The sequence below is a fragment of the Electrophorus electricus genome, chromosome 4 (assembly GCF_013358815.1).
Source record: "Electrophorus electricus isolate fEleEle1 chromosome 4, fEleEle1.pri, whole genome shotgun sequence".
Lineage (NCBI taxonomy): Eukaryota > Metazoa > Chordata > Actinopteri > Gymnotiformes > Gymnotidae > Electrophorus > Electrophorus electricus.
The window spans coordinates 5,918,564-5,934,995 of record NC_049538.1 but is presented as its reverse complement, the minus strand read 5'-3'; the positions used below and the strand labels follow the sequence as shown (position 1 = coordinate 5,934,995).

The following is a 16,432-nucleotide window of genomic DNA, read 5'->3' as shown; positions in this document are numbered from 1 at the left end:
CTTTTGAACTTCGGTAACTCCCGTGTTTACGCTTCTCAAGGCAGCGCACTAAGCTTCGGCCTGGTGTCAGAAGCGTGGAATGGGCGTCTGTTATTACTGATCTCCTGAATCCGACGTGTGATGGGATTACCGACTCACGCGCGCACCGTTCTGCGCGATCCGCTTTAGCCTCGGACGTCGCGTGATCACGCTCGCTCTGTCACAGCTGCCCGGGGCACAGAGGCGCGAGGACGCATGGCGAGCGGAGCGCAGAGAGTGGTGTTGATCACCGGCTGCTCCTCCGGCATTGGACTGAGAATCGCCGTGCTGCTGGCCAAAGATGAACAGAGACGTTACCATGGTAAACGTGCTCTCCTTATTTTACGCCTGCTTCTTCTCAGCTAAATCGGGTTTTTGTTGTTGTCGTTTTCCAGCGCTGCGAGCAAGGCGAAAGATTTGGCGGAAAGTTTAGAAAAGTTGCGCGGTCATAGTTTCAATAGTGATCGTTATTATTAGCTTTTGTCGGGGGTGGGGAACAAAAACAGAAACGTTGTCTACATTTTGCCGATACATTTCAAACGTCCGTTCAGCTCTGAGTAGAACAACGCGTTGAGTAGCGCAGCCCGGGGCTCCGGAGCCCTCATCCAGCCATTACCATGTGAAAGCGCAGTTTCTAGGCCACAGCTCCGCGAGGATGACGCTTGCCAGGCGGAGATCATGAAGACACTGCCAGCTCTCTTTCAAGTGACTTCTCCCGCACAAAGCGCCCTTTATGGCTGCGATCTGTAGACCGCTGCCCGGGTTTAGTGGCGTGCCTAATGCGCCTATAGTTCACCCGCTGAAGGGAGTGTTGGGAGAAGGACAGAGTTGGGGACCTGTACAAGAGAGGGTGCACTCCGCAACGAAACCCGCTCGAGGACCTCGTCTGGATTCGCGCAGCGGAAGGTTACCGATCATTTCGTTTGTTGTTATCTCGCGCTCAGCCGTGCCTACGACCTCGTTAACGTCAATCAGCCAGCGCGCTTCGGTGTGTAATGTTTCGGCCTTTAAGAGGCAGCACCTCCGTTATGATTGAACGCCCTGAAACAAGCAAAACAACCACATGTTTACTGTAACTGCACGCTCGACAGTAGAAAAATAACTCCTGTTGAACTTTGACCCATTTCTGGGAGCCTTGCAACAGAGGAAGAGCTTTTCTTTAAAAAAAAAAAAAAAAAAGCAGAAAATCCGAGATTTAAGATTTAATTGCCCCTGGTCGTAATGAGTACCAGTAACCTACAGCAGCTAAACGGAGGCCAAAAGCTCCCAGGGAGAGCAGCTCCCAATGGGCCGTGTTTAAGCGCTGCCACAAATCTTCCTACACGACCACGGCAGGAACAACAAAATGGTTGTTCTCTTTGACTCCTAAAGGCTTGGCCTGGTGTGCTCACTCAGGCAAAGCCACGTGTCTGAAGATGTCATATCCTGTCACTTCAGGTTACGTTAATCCATCCTGTGGCGATGATTATGATGTCATCCACACTCTGGGTACTCACGCTGGGCCTCATGGGTAATCGGATCACGGAGGACAGGAGAGCTCTTGGTTTGTTCTGAACGGCACGTTCAGTTCCTTATGCCGGATGAACCGAACAAATGAGCAAAATCCAGTGGCAGTTTGTGTGCAGAGAAAGGAAACCACATAGCCGTGTCATCATGTCAGAGGGCCAGGGATTTGTGGTCTGTGTGACCACTGACCTATTGCATACTGACGTGATGCATGAAGACAGAGCAGGACTGACATTGTTAACTCCTTCCTCAAAAGACAGCTGGACTGACTGGTTTAGACTGGATCACATGATTTAGGTCAATGTCTTCCAGAGGTCCAAAGTGCAAAAGGGGATCCATGGTTATCCACGGAGTTCATCTGTTTATCTTTTAATGAGCATTACTGACACTGGCTTCTGCACTGTGCATCTGTGTGTGCGTGTCTGTGTGTGTTTCTGTGCGTGTATATGCCTGTGTGTCCGCGCACGCACGTGTGCACACGTAAGTGTGTGTATGTGCTAGAGACAAAGAGGGATAAGCAGATGTGGAGGGCCAAGTGCGATCATTTTTTTGTACCAGACATTGCTCTCTCTCTCTCTCTCTCTCTCTCTCTCTCTCTCTCTCTCTCCCTCTCTCTCTCTCTCTCTCTCTCTCTCCCTTTAAGTCATCGCCACCATGCGTAACCTGCAGAAGAAGAAGGAGCTGGTGGAGGCAGCAGGGGAGGCCCTGGGGAACACCCTCACCCTGCAGGCTCTGGACGTGTGCAGCGATGACTCAGTCAAGCAGTGCATCAGCAGTGTCAAAGACCGCCACATTGACATCCTCAGTGAGTCACGCACGCCCTTCCACCCTGTACGTTTGAGGCCTGGGCTGCATAAACATTCCGTTTATGCTCGGCTTGACTCCGTGCTGCGGAGTTTTATACGCATTCGGAATGTCTGCGGTTTCCGGTACAGGTACCGCACGAGCAAAACCGTGGCAGACCCGTCCGGACGCAGGATCACAGAGTACCACAAATTCATGGGAAGGCCTTGTTTTCCGTGATGTACATTAACTTTGATAAGCTTCCATCATCAAACTATGCCGGCCTTGGCATTTAGAGTTCTTGTGTCCAACTGGCCTTTTCCGCCCATGCACGGCCGTGCAGCGTTCTCACAGTGTGTGTCCCTGCCGCCGCAGTGTTCTCGCAGTGTGTGTCCCTGCCGCACAGCGTTCTCGCAGTGTGTGTCCCTGCCGCGCAGCGTTCTCGCAGTGTGTCCCTGCCGCGCAGCGTTCTCGCAGTGTGTGTCCCTGCCGTGCAGCGTTCTCGCAGCGTGTGTGCCTGCCGCCGCAGTGTTCTCGCAGTGTGTGTCTCTGCCGCGCAGCGTTCTCGCAGTGTGTGTCCCTGCCGTGCAGCGTTCTCGCAGTGTGTCCCTGCCGTGCAGCGTTCTCGCAGTGTGTGTCCCTGCCGTGCAGCGTTCTCGCAGTGTGTGTCCCTGCCGCCGCAGCGTTCTCGCAGTGTGTGTCCCTGCCGCGCAGCGTTCTCACAGTGTGTGTCCCTGCCGCGCAGTGTTCTCGCAGTGTGTGTCCCTGCCGCGCAGCGTTCTCGCAGTGTGTGTGCCTGCCGCCGCAGCGTTCTCGCAGTGTGTGTCCCTGCCGCCGCAGTGTTTCTCGCAGTGTGTGTCCCCTGCGCCGCAGCGTTCTCGCAGTGTGTGTCCCTGCCGCCGCAGCGTTCTCGCAGTGTGTGTCCCTGCCGCCGCAGTGTTCTCACAGTGTGTGTCCCTGCCACCGCAGTGTTCTCGCAGTGTGTGTCCCTGCCTCTGCAGCGTTCTCGCAGTGTGTGTCTCTGCCGCCGCAGTGTTCTCACAGTGTGTGTGCCCGTCGCCGCAGTAAACAACGCGGGCGTGGGCCTACTCGGGCCCCTGGAGAGCATCAGCGTGGAGCGGATGAAGACAGTATTCGACACCAACTTCTTTGGAACGGTGCGCATGATCAAAGAAGTCATGCCTGACATGAAGAAGCGCCGGGCAGGCCATATCATCGTCATGAGCAGCGTCATGGGCATGCAGGGTAAGAGGGTCGACACCAGAGGGCGCCAGCGTACACTCGATTCCCTGTTCCTTTACTCTCAAGAGTTAAAGGCTGGGGAGGTCGAGAACGTTGGCTCACGACGATGGGAATTTACTCTGCTGCTTAGGCAAAGTAAGTGTGAGTGTGAGTGTGTGTGTGTGTGTGTGTGTGTGTGTGTGTGTGTGCACGTGCCCGACATGTCCACAGGGGTGGTGTTCAACGACATCTACGCAGCCTCGAAGTTCGCCATCGAGGGCTTCTGTGAGAGCATGGCCGTTCAGCTGCTCAAATTTAACGTGAAGTGCGTATAACTCCCCCCAATGTCCGTGCGGGCGTGTAAGCGCAACCAGGTGACAGCCAACCGTGTCTCATCCCCCCTGCCCTGCTTCCCACAACCCCCTCCAGGATGTCACTGATTGAGCCGGGGCCTGTGCACACGGAGTTCGAGGCGAAAATGATGGACGAACTGGCCGAGATGGAGTTCAGCGGGGCGGACCAGGACACGGTCCGATACTTCAAGGACGTGTATGTGCCATCCTCGTGCGACATCTTCGAGGCAATGGGGCAGACGCCAGAATATATAGCAAAAGTAAGCAAAGACTCCCAGTCTTCCCCCGCTGAGTCTACCCACCACAACACTATACTGTTATACAAATGGTATACAAACCTGACCTTTGATGTTAGAAAGTTCAAAGTTCTATTGTCCTAAAAGTGTTTTTGAGATCGGAGGTTGTCTTGTGATAGCAACAGTGTGCAGAAAGGTTCACATTCACTTTCCATGAAACAAAGCACCTTACTTCAGTAATTTAATCATTGTCAGGGATATGTCATTTGAAGTCTTGAAGCTCTCATAAGCCAGTGGAGATTAATTAGCAATCCGTTAATTAGCCATCCATTAATGTGCCTAATATGTTATCCTTTCGGGTCCTTCTCTGGCCCCAGTGCACTCAGAAGGTGATCGAGTCGAGGAGTCCCCGTTTCCGGAACCTGACCAACAGCCTGTACACGCCGATTGTCGCCATGAAGTACGCGGACGAGACTGGCGGCCTGTCTGTTCACGCCTTCTACAACCTGCTGTTCAACTTCGGCTCTCTGATGCACGTGGCCATGGCGGTTCTCAAGTGCCTGACCTGCAGCTGTCTGCGCAGACGCACCGTCTCGCCCGACTGAAGGGGGCACTGGCGAGACGCCGGCAGAGCCGCACTGTACCTTGGCACGTCCGGACAGACCCGGATGGACGGACTGCTGTGCGCGAGCCCCTGGAGCCATGTGTCCGGGGGCTCCTAGAAGGTGTCATAGATTAGCGATTCTCAGCTCTAGTTCTGGCTTGCCTGTCCTCTCTGATCCAACTTACGCTGACTAATTCCCCAGTGGGGTTTGTGCAGAGCAGAGAGCCAGGCCTGGAGCTTAGGAACAGTGCCTTAAGCGAATAAGTTACTGCCATTTATGTTCTGTGATTCTAACCATATCTAACCAAAACTCAGGCAGAAAGTGTCCAGGGGCAGGTCAGGAGTGGATCAGTTCTTGTGTAAGGCTAGAGATCGAGTTGTAGTAGCGGTTCTCTTCTTCGCTCTGATTTCAGTGAAGTCTGTTATGAAGGTTTCTTTAAGCCTCTTTTGGTGGGGTTTTTTCTTTTCATTTTGTAAAATAGGTTTTTCTTCTCCTGGCTTAAAAAAATATGTAATTAATGTGAATATGTAGGTTATAATACAAAATCTAATTGTGTTTTGATTTGGAAATAAAACAAGTTACTGTCATTTTATCAGACAAGTTGTGATTTTGAGATGAAGTCTATTAGTTATTTGAAAGTGTACAATGTGTTGCTATTCTGCTAGTGACTTTCTTCAGCTGTAGCGAATGTACACTAGTCTGAAAGAAAAGAAAAAATTGATCTTGCACTTCATCTCATTCAGTATGAATAACAGTACCCAATTTGAACAGCAGAGGGCAACATTTTCTGACATTTTGCGCTGTGAAGCAATTTGAACTTCCCAAACAGAAAAGAACTATTCCTACAGGAGAACGGAGAGGCATTGTAATGGAGGGCTCTGATAGCTTGGATTGTATGTTGGACTATATCAGTGCTCTCTTTGGTGGAGAAGAAGTAATCGACCAATGAAACGGAGGTGCTGTGCTCAGCCATGGAGATGTTACGGAGTCCGTCCCTACTCCCGTTAGGGCAGATCCGGAGACAGACGGGAGGGATAACGTTCTCTGGGAATCAGAAGCCCGCTTTTTTTGCACACATTTAACTGACAGACTGCCAGATAGGCAGCGACAGTAAAAGAGTGAGTGAAAGAGCGAAAATGAAAACGAAGGCCCAGGACAAAACGGCCCATGAGTGCTCACAGATTGCACTCCATGCGTCTGGCCGGTGATACGCCGATGGCAATAAAGAGGTCACGGCCTGCTCTGCACACCCCCGCCCTCCTCCACCCCTCCTCCCTCCGCCCGTCTTTGTGCCCGGCAGGAGAACGTGACCTGGTTCTCATCCCCTCGGAGCATCTATCGCACCTGCCCCAGCCTGTCCAGGCGGCAGGGACTGCGTGACAGCCCACCCTGGCGCACGCGCCCCCGGGTACCACCCGCCGCGCTATCGTGTGGGTGAACGGCCTTGGCCCTTTCCAGAGCCTGACTCGTCCGCCTGGAGGGGACCGGGGCGTAGTACACTGGTCATGCCCGGTCAAGGAATGTCGGTGCAACAAGTGAAGTCTCAGCGTGTGTGTGTGTGTGTGTCTCTGTCTGTGTGTGCATGTGTGTCTTCATCAGAGGCGACAGCTTCGTACAATGGGACAAAGGATCTGTCAATCAACAACCCATAGAGAGAGGTATGGCAGAGCAAGGGGAGTAGGGAGGGGACCGTGTGTCCTGCATCCCTAGGGGGCATGGCAGTCTCCATGCGGGCCGTGGGAGGGGGTTGGGAATGGGCTACGGCCCTGACGAGCAGGGGTGTGGCCAATTTAAGAACATGAGCGTAAGGATACTCAATGATCTCTTTATTAACTGAGCGACTAGAGGTGCTAGAAATCTCATAAAACAATCCCAGCATTCCTCTTTTATCCACTGTAGAGTTGTAAATTCAGGAAACTTATGACATAACCTGTTGGTAGTGCTGTCTTGAGGCAGTCATGGGAACTCGTGTACACAGGCAACCAGGCCCACCGACACACACGTTCACTCACAGTCTCACAAGGATTGGACGGGTGCGGTGGAAGGTGGCGTGGGGTTGTTTGCACAAAAAGGAGGGGTTATCTCGGGCACACGGGGAGCGGGAGGTGCTCCCGGAGCGTCCGCTGGGGCTGATCCGTGCCAGGTCCAGCTCTGGTCCAGCCCACAGCGATGGGGGTGGGGGGTTGGGCAGGGTGATGACCGTCAACACCAACAAACTCACGCATCCAGTCTCACGGCGCGGACTGGCGAACAGCATGTTCCGAAACCCTGCCGGAGAATTCCTTCACGTTGGAATATCGATCTCAAATCAGAAGCGCTGGGAAGACGGAGAGCGTGTCCGTTAAAGTGGCGCTACACTCAAGGAAGTAGAGGAGGGAGGGTATCCACGTTGCCACGACGACACCTGGGAAATGATCAGGCTCTGATAGCACACCACAGACCAACCTGATTCTCCATGGCCCTGAACACACAGAACCTGCTATTGCTGGCGCTTTAACACTGGTATGCACCTGATTCGTCATCGGGTTCGCTGCCATCGAGCTGATGGAACGGAACGCTGCAGACGGCCTGTTCTACATGGTCTCCAAACACGGCAGGATGATACGGGCGCAGAATCAACCCGATCAGGCCAGAGTCCTGACCGGACACCTGCGTTGGCGAGACATGGCGCGATGGGGTGTTTAAGCCCCTCTACCCTGTCTGCCGCAATAGACCTGCCGGAATTTCCCCCTGTGTGCCAAGGGAGAGATCCTGCTGGATACGCCGTTCCCGGAGACAAAGGGAAGGAAATCCTGCCCGGTCTTTGCCCTCCCTGTCCAATGAGCGTAAAACGCTGGTTGAAAGCACCAACCTTGTATCCCTCGGTTGACCTCGTCACAGCTCTGACTGGAAGCCGATTGTGGCAGGGCCGGGTGAGGAACCTGAGATGGTTTTGTCGCCTTGGCGGAACAGAAAGTTGATCTGTTTTTGCCAAAGTGGTTGAATCGAGATGGGCCTATAAAGCCCCTCCCCCCACACACAGGCACACACACACACACACACACACACACACACACACACACACACACACAACACAACACAAGTACCTCAGAAGAGCCTTGGCTCCTGGAAGAATATGGGAGGGGTGAATTAAGGTGAATTAAGGTGTCAGAGAAACAAAACCGCTATAATGGCCTTGTCTCAGGGGCGTGACAGGTAATGGGTCAAGGAGGAGCTTGTACTGGGACTCAGCCTCCATCTTCCCTGCATCTCTCACTGTGTCTCCCACATACATGCGCTCCCCGCCTTACCCCACCTTACCCCGCCTTACCCAGCCGCTGACTCCCTGGGTGAGGCTTGGCAGCACCTCAGCTACCAGAGCAGCTTGCTGGCCTCCAGACAAACCACAGTTTCAGTGGTCCCAGTGAGTCTCTCCCTCCCTCCCTCCCTCCCTCCTCTCTCTCCTTCCCTCTCTCTCTCTCTCCCTTCGCTTTCCCAGCCACCTGGTGCGGAGTCCTCCACGTTAATGAACTGTCTGCTGTCCCCCCGCTCCACCCTGTCCTCTGGGGCGCTCCACCTCTCTCTCCTACTGCTCATAATAGCAGAAGAACACACCCAGTAAATCGTGGGTATCAACTGCCTTTCCCAGTCTCACCGATGGGCCACTTGTGTTTCCAATCTAGCGCGCCCTTTGTGCTTCTTTGTCCGTGGAGGCGGGCGAGTTCGGGACGCCGCCGCTTCCCAGATCATTACCCCGCGGGGGCCGCTTCCCTGGCATCGTCTCCACCCGCTGCCCGTGGAATCCGTGCGACGCGCCAGGGCGTTTGCGTGGATCCTGCACCCGGGGCAGGACGTGGCACCTGCTCTACAGGGGAGGGGTCCCGCAGTGCAGAACCAGACAGGAAGCGCAACACTCATCCAGGCAGCCCTGCCACATCTCCAGCAAGGTGGGCGGAGCTCCAAACGCTACACAGAGGTGTGAAAGTGCCAGGACTCTTAATCACCCTCTCTGTCGGGCTCTCTCTCTCTCTCTCTCTCTCTCTCTCTCTCTCTCTCTCTCTCTCTCTCAGGAGGGCAGGGCATCCCCTCTTTCTGCCAGCACACTGCTCTATCATTGTTTATTCATCTTGAGAGCACAGTTTCTTGGCAAGTGGATGCAGGCCTGGCCAATCACGATGCTCCATACGACAGAGGTGTCACAGTCACACACACATACACACACACACACACACACACACACACACACACACACACACACAGAATGTGGACTGCTGCATCAAAGCAGTCAGGGTTGGAGTGTTTAGTTTTATTCCTTCAGTATCACGTGCTCTCTTCAGTGGGTGGGGCATGCGGAGATGAAGTCAGATTTGCCTAATCAAAGCCCTCCGTGGGCGGGACCCAAACAAAAGCCGCCTCCACTTGGCACAGTCCAATCAGAACACAAACACGCCTCTGTGATTTGGCCTATGTTTGTCATTCTCGCAAACACACACACACACACACACACACACACACACACACACACACTCACACACACTCACACACACACTCTCTCTCTCCATTCTACATCTTTTTTGCTGTCTTTTCCACCCTCCCAGTTTACATTCACTTTTCAAATTCAAGTACAATTTACTTGTAAACAGTTAGCAGTCTGGTCTCCCAGTGGATTCCCACACATCCCTACTCTCTTAACACCTTCTGCTCCTTCCTGCTTCCTTCTTCACACACACACACACACACATACACACACACACATCCAGCGTCATCATCGTCACACTCCTCTTCCCTTCCTCCATGTTTGTCCTCCACTCCGCCCTCCGCTCCCTGTCCTCCGGTCTCCGTCCTCCGGTCTCCGCCCTCCGCTCCCTGTCCTCCGGTCTCCGTCCTCCGCTCCCTGTCCTCCGGTCTCCGCCCTCCGCTTCCTGTCCTCCGGTCTCCGTCCCCCGGTCTCCGTCCTCCGGTCTCCGCCCTCCGCTCCCTGTCCTCCGGTCTCCGCCCTCCGCTTCCTGTCCTCCGGTCTCCGTCCCCCGGTCTCCGTCCTCCGGTCTCCGTCCTCCGCTCCCTGTCCTCCGGTCTCCGCCCTCCGCTTCCTGTCCTCCGGTCTCCGTCCCCCGGTCTCTGTCCTCCGGTCTCCGCCCTCCGCTTCCTGTCCTCCGGTCTCCGTCCCCCGGTCTCTGTCCTCCGGTCTCCGTCCTCCGCTCCCTGTCCTCCGGTCTCCGCCCTCCGCTTCCTGTCCTCCGGTCTCCATCCCCCGGTCTCTGTCCTCCGGTCTCCGTCCTCCGCTCCCTGTCCTCTGGTCTCCGTCCTCCGGTCTCCGCCCTCCGCTCCCTGTCCTCCGGTCTCCGCCCTCCGCTTCCTGTCCTCCGGTCTCCGTCCTCCGCTCCCTGTCCTCCGGTCTCCGCCCTCCGCTTCCTGTCCTCCGGTCTCCGTCCCCCGGTCTCTGTCCTCCGGTCTCCGCCCTCCGCTCCCCGTCCTCTGGTCTCTGTCCTCTCCCACGTGAGGTGTCTCAGATTAGTGGCGTGTGCTATGGCTTCTCTCTCTGCCTCGCTGACGAGGTCACTTCCTGCTCTCGCTAAAGATCACCACGAAACCAAGGCTGTCAGAAAATAAAGGCCTGGCCTAACCAACAAAGGAATGGAAAGTCTGGATCACATGCACTTTTACACACACACACACACACACACACACACACACACACACACACACACAAACATGCACACACTCTGTGTGGAACTGAGTTTATATGTATGTGTGTGTGTGTGTGTGTGTGTGCGTGCGTGTGTGTGTGCATGCGTGCTCTGGAATCCAATCGTATAGTGCTCCTCGGGCCTGTCATTGTTTGACAGAAGCCAGAGTGTTCCCTGGATGCTGTGGGCTGGCCTGAAGGAGCGGAGCCGTGCCCTGAGACAGGGGGGTCACCGGCGGCCCAAGAAGCTCGCCCGACCCCTCTCATGTGAACACCCACTTTTTTTGGGCCTGAGCCAGGAAAGAATAGAGCTGCACGTTTGGGATTCGGTGGGAAAGGCGTCTGGCGGAATGTGACAAGGGGAGTGGGGTGGGGCTGGTTGGGGGTCGGTGGCGTGACTGTTCTTGTCTCTCTGCACGCTGCTCTGGAAGCTACAGGAGAACCGTGGCTGGTGTTAAGAGATGCTGTAGCCGCCCTCTCTGAGAGCCGGACCGTTCCATTTACACACATACTGCAGCGCACGTCCGACCACACAGTAACCCCAGAACACACAGCCCTCACACTGTCTGCACACAAACGGCCTGTGCTGGGCCCGTTCCCAGCCGAACAACGACCTCTTTCCTCCTCCCTGTCCAGAAAGTTCTGGATCGTTGCTCGGGACGAAGTGGAACGACGGAAATTACTGCCGACCCTCCGAGCTTTGTTCGCTCTGTGGGAATGGGTTCCGCTCCAGTTCGAGTTCCCGATTCTGAACCGTTTGGTGGTGCATTTCCACCAAAAATAAATAGGTTTCTAGAACCTAGAATAGTAGGTTTATCAGTGTGACCCGTGACGACATCCGTGCATTGTGCAACGCCCTCCGCTGATGACACACCCATGGTTCCAGCAAAAACCGGTGCCAATGCGGGCAGGTTCTCTGAACATCACCAAGGCTCTAAAAAGCATGACTGGAACCCCATTCAGGAGCCGGGTTCTTGAACTATTTCGGGCGAGATATTTTGGCTGAACAGGGCTACCTGTAAGCGAGCTCCGAAAACACGCACGCGAGACACAACGGAAACAGCGTGACCAAAGACACCCAGGATGTGATGCAGTCGTGAATCTGTATCCTGGATTGTAACCCTGTCCCCTGTCGCCTGAGGCTAGCGTCTCAGTTCTTGCTCACTGAGCTGGAGTCTCCAACCAATGGCTACTTGTGCTGGCCTTCTGAGGACCAGCCTAACGGACAGTGACTGGGATTGTCACCGCGAGTCTTTCGAGTGTCGGATTACCTGTCGGAACCCGAGAAATGCGTCCGGCTAAGTAAATACGCAAAGATTATCCGAGGATCTGCATGGAACAGCATTAAGCCTGTCGTGTGTGTGTGTCACTTTACTTTAGCTTGAAAAAGAAAAGTATGCCTTTTAAAAACAATTAAAGGTTCTCCCTTTCTCAGACTATCGTTTATGAAATTGTACAATATTCTCCATTATGTTTGCGCTAACCCCGCCCCCAAGCCTCTGGGCCCCCGCCCCTTTCGCTCTTTTTTCCCCTGTAACGCTGCAAGTCTTTGCAGGAATATAATAAACAGATGAGCGGCAGGGGAAGAGTGCGGAGACGCGGCACGCCTCCAGTTCCCACACTCCTTGAGAAGAGCAGCCAGGGCAAGCCGCTACCTGGCGTGTGGCGCTTGGAGAACAGGAAAAACCAGGCGCGCCTTACCGTTACCCGTCACTCACGCGTCCACTCTCCTGTGCACTCAGCAACCGTTTGTCTCACCGAGAGAACTCATGCAAAGCGAATGACGTTGGCAAGTCCGTACACACACTCCGGCGCACTCAACACACTCATCAGTCACCGCTGGCCTTGGGGCCGAAACCCACTGGGATGGGGGGGAAGTGTGGTTCACGCACACACACACACACACACACACACACACACACAAACACACACACATAAACATAAGGATGTGATGGTTGGGAAACAGTGAGGTCCTCTTGTGTGTAGACTTCTCTCTGGCCTGTGTGTGGTTAGGGTTGCACCATAAGAGGTGACATGCTCCAGGACTGTTGAGCAACACTGAGAAAAACATACACTCTCAAAGTGGGGATCAGGAGAACGGCCAGAGAAACTACAGCCGAGCACTCACTCAGCAGAACACTCACTCACGTGCGTGCACACACACACACACACACACAATTTTTCTCTCTCTTTCACTCAACACACACATTCTCTCTCACAAACACACATACTCTCTCTCTCACTCAACACACACACATTATCTCTCTCTCTCCCACACATACGCACACACATTCTCTCTCTCTTTCTCACACACACACACACACACACACACACACAACCACTAGTTACATGGATGCAAACATGCAAAGAATCCAAAGATGTAGAACAGCAATCACACTCTCTCAAACACCACTTTCTTTATTTGTGCTATTCACCCTGAGGCGACGTCATCCTCCCAGGACGCTCACACACACAAGAAAGTGATGTTCCACGCTCTGCATTCAAGTAGTGGGGCTTCCCGTCCTTGCGCTGCTGTCTTTCACAAAGTATGGCCAGGTCTCCCACAGTCCTGCAGACTGACAGCTCTCACTGTGCCAGGGCCACATCGGTAGGAACATGGAATTAGCCCAGCTGGCTGGGAGCAGGGCGACGCGCCTCCCACTTGGCTGTCTCGCCCTTTCTTCGCATTGTGGGGCCTCCGGTTTGGCAGCGCCCAGGCGACGGGGCGATTCATGCGGTCCGTTGACGCACTCCTAATCCCCGAGGAATAACCAAAGAGTGTAATCTGGCCCCATCGGTCCGACGGAGCTCTGGAGAGTGTGGCTCTCTCACGGGCTGAGCGCCTCGCCTTTGTACACAGCTGGTTGTTTGATTATCAGTGCTAAAAATGTTCATTATGAAAAGGCAACCAAATGATTTACAGCAAAGCACAGGTCTGCTTCACTCACACACGCACGTCAATACACTCACACGCATGTCGATACACTCACACATATATCGATACACTCACACATATATTGATACACTCACACGCACATCAATACACAAGTGCGAGGTGCAGAGTGTAATGTGAGGAACTAAAATGCACCTTGACTCAGTCTAAATCACGTTTCATAAGTTCGGTGCTTGACTGAGCAACAGTATGAAGGTCAGTTCACATCAGAGGAGTAAACAGCTCCAACAGGTTCCCGAGCACGTGGTCTCGTGGGACTGCGGGGCATGCCTGCAGCGGCACACGCGACAAGGATGACGACCAAGCGGGCTATCTTGAACGTCTCACAATTCATCAGGACATTATGCAAATTAGCGACCAGCGGGGGGGGGGGGGGGGGCGGAGCTTAGCAGTTGAACCTTCAGGGCCACAGAGGAAGAGAGCACCGCTCCTTCTGATGGACAAACCAACCGGGGAAGTGCCGAGGGTCCGGTACAAACCAGCACCGTGACCCAAACGCATCACAATGTTACAATCATCAAACCTGTTGGAGACCAGAAGTTGCCGTGCTTTCGAGGAAACTTGGACAGGTTGTACACTGCAAATCCCCAGTGTCACAGTGCGACTGTGGTTATCAATGCTGTCTGTCTTCCTACACTGTGTTGCAAAGAACCTGGATTACATAGAAACTACAACAAGCAAACAAACAGAATGAATCTAAACTAATGGAAACTGTAGAAAATCTTTCCTGTAACTTAGATTCTGATATTAAATTGTCTCTGAAAAAAATTGCAAAGATAATCGACCTATTATTAGTAAAAAGTCCAGCAGTGTACTGTCTGGTGGAAAATGCCTCTCCAGTCATGGGCTGAGTTCAGGAAAACAAGGGCGTAGACCACGGGCGCTCCTGGAACTCCACCCCCTACACCCTGCGGAGACCAGCTGTTGTCTTGGGGCAAGTCCGAACGTTGGAGATTAGCGTTGGGGATAAAGTGCCTCAAGGTGACGGGTCCTCAGCAGATCATCTGCTGGCACTGAGGAACCTTCTCCGACCCGCCGAGATATTCTCCTCGAGCGCAGGGCAAGGCGTGGTGGGCGTGCAGGGGAGGATGGTCCAGAGACGGGACCTTGTATGGTGAAGCAGCGCGGATTATCCCGGCTCATTCCTCTACCCTTACTAAATGCTATTTTAAGGGCCCCGATCTCTCCCACGCAGGACAATGGCTTTCGGGGTCAGATCATTTATTTATCCATGGCATTTTTCCATCTAACGAAACCCCAGAGAGAGACGCGCCGGAGTTGTTCTTGGCCCGGAAGACCAAGGGGGTGGACTGCAACATGGGCGATCGCGACATCCAGAGAATGGAGAGAGAGAGGGAGAGAGAGAAAGAGGGGGGGGGAAGAGAATTAGATGACAGGGCCCCTGCCATGCCCTTTCACCCATTCCCTCAAGGTGTGCTGCGATCTGTGCACCATCAGCCCCTGGAGCTATGGCATGTTCCTACTAGCTGGCCACACAGCGATTTATCACTCCATTCATGCAGAGAGGAGTGGAGAGGTGGGAGAGAGAGAGAGAGAGAGAGAGAGAGAGAGAGAGAGAGAGAGAGAGAGAGAGAGAGAGAGAGAGAGAGAGAGAGAGAGAGATTGACCTTTCTCTCTCCATACTCACAAGCACTTCAATGACTTTGAATTGGTAAGACCACTGTGAAACTGTGAATGTCCACTGATTACGTTTCATCAGATTAACGTCGCGTTGAGCACTGTGTCAACTTTGTGACAATTCTGCAGTAGAATGCGCCAGTCGACAAGTTCCAGCCTGCTTGTGTTCGCAGGCTGACAGTCCGTTACCTGACACAGGACACGTCAGCTTTGGGCCACTAGGAACACTTTCCTAGCCAACATTACACCAAAGGAAAGTCCCATTTCTCTAACAACCACTTAAGGCAACAAAGATACATAAGCTTTATTATTTTTTATTATAAATGTAGTGGACAGGGAGAGACTGAAGGATCTGAAATCCTGCTAAGGTGCAATTCTTCAATGGCGTCCAGTACACCGTGCATGGCAGTTCATGTGTGTGCATGCGTCAGTCCTGGATCTCAGTAGGCTTTGCTCTGACTTAGGGCTCGTCAAATATAAGACGCGCTGCGATAGTTGTTTGCATATGTATAGCCTCAGCTTGTACCACGTCTACATTGCTGGCGGCTAACGTGCGGTCCGTCACCCCTCCACTACACAGTCCTCTATTTATCCCAAGCCAGCAAAAAAAAAAAACTGAAAAAAAGAGGATCTGTCACGGAGCTCAGTGATGTGTACGTTCCACCACCCATGAAAGCAGTGTAAACAAATACCACGCTTTTATAGTTCAGATAGTTCAAAGTGCCGCAGTGTAATCTGTGCGCCACGTCGGAGGGTCTCCGGAGGGTCGTCCTTGGATCCGGCTCCGTTACCCTGGACTTCCTCTCGTCTTGTTTATATGAAGCGAGGCTGGCGGGCCGTATGTCGCTGCAGCGCAGCCCGTGGTGTCACAGAGTGCGTGCGCTGGGTTGGCAGTCCATGATGAATGGGTCACAGCGGGCCAAAGGAAGTGGGAGTTATGGCTCATGGCAGGCGTTAAAAGGAGGGGGAGAAAAAGTGACTTCGCATCAGAGCTCAAGATCAGCAGGGAGAGACCAGAGAGACGGGACATGTGGTGAGACGCGGGACAGGGCACATTCCCTGCCAGCCACCTTCAGCTCGTAATTTGACTCATGTCGATGCTTGTCGATATCATGACGCACTCATGGGTGTGTGGCTAGCGTGTCAGAAGCACGCGAGCCGGATGCCGTTCCAGGCCACAGAGGAAGCGGATTGGCACAAGCATGATGGGTCCCTCTCCAGCCCAGACAGTCCGGGCCTTTGGTGTACCAGTGTACATACAGAACTGTACACCCATAAATACGAGCCTTCACTTTCCGGATCAGAAAAAAAGAAAAACACTTTAGGCAGAATGAAGCTAATGAATGATGAAGTGCTCTTTCTCAGGTAACAGGGTCTTTATTTTTCCCATGGGTGTCACGTGGAGATCTGGGAACCTCGCCTCCACATGACTGCATGCAGCGCTGCAGCGCATG

General features: G+C 53.6%; 1 protein-coding gene across 1 annotated transcript; it reads left to right on the top strand.

Annotated features, from left to right (window-relative positions):
• Positions 1-5,314, top strand: rdh8a (retinol dehydrogenase 8a). Its single transcript, XM_027017307.2, has 6 exons — positions 1-340; positions 2,168-2,329; positions 3,373-3,552; positions 3,760-3,853; positions 3,958-4,141; positions 4,495-5,314. The coding sequence occupies exons 1-6, from the start codon at positions 235-237 to the stop codon at positions 4,720-4,722; spliced, it is 954 nt and encodes a 317-aa protein (XP_026873108.1). The 5' UTR covers positions 1-234; the 3' UTR covers positions 4,723-5,314.
• Positions 5,315-16,432: the final 11,118 nt, after the last annotated feature.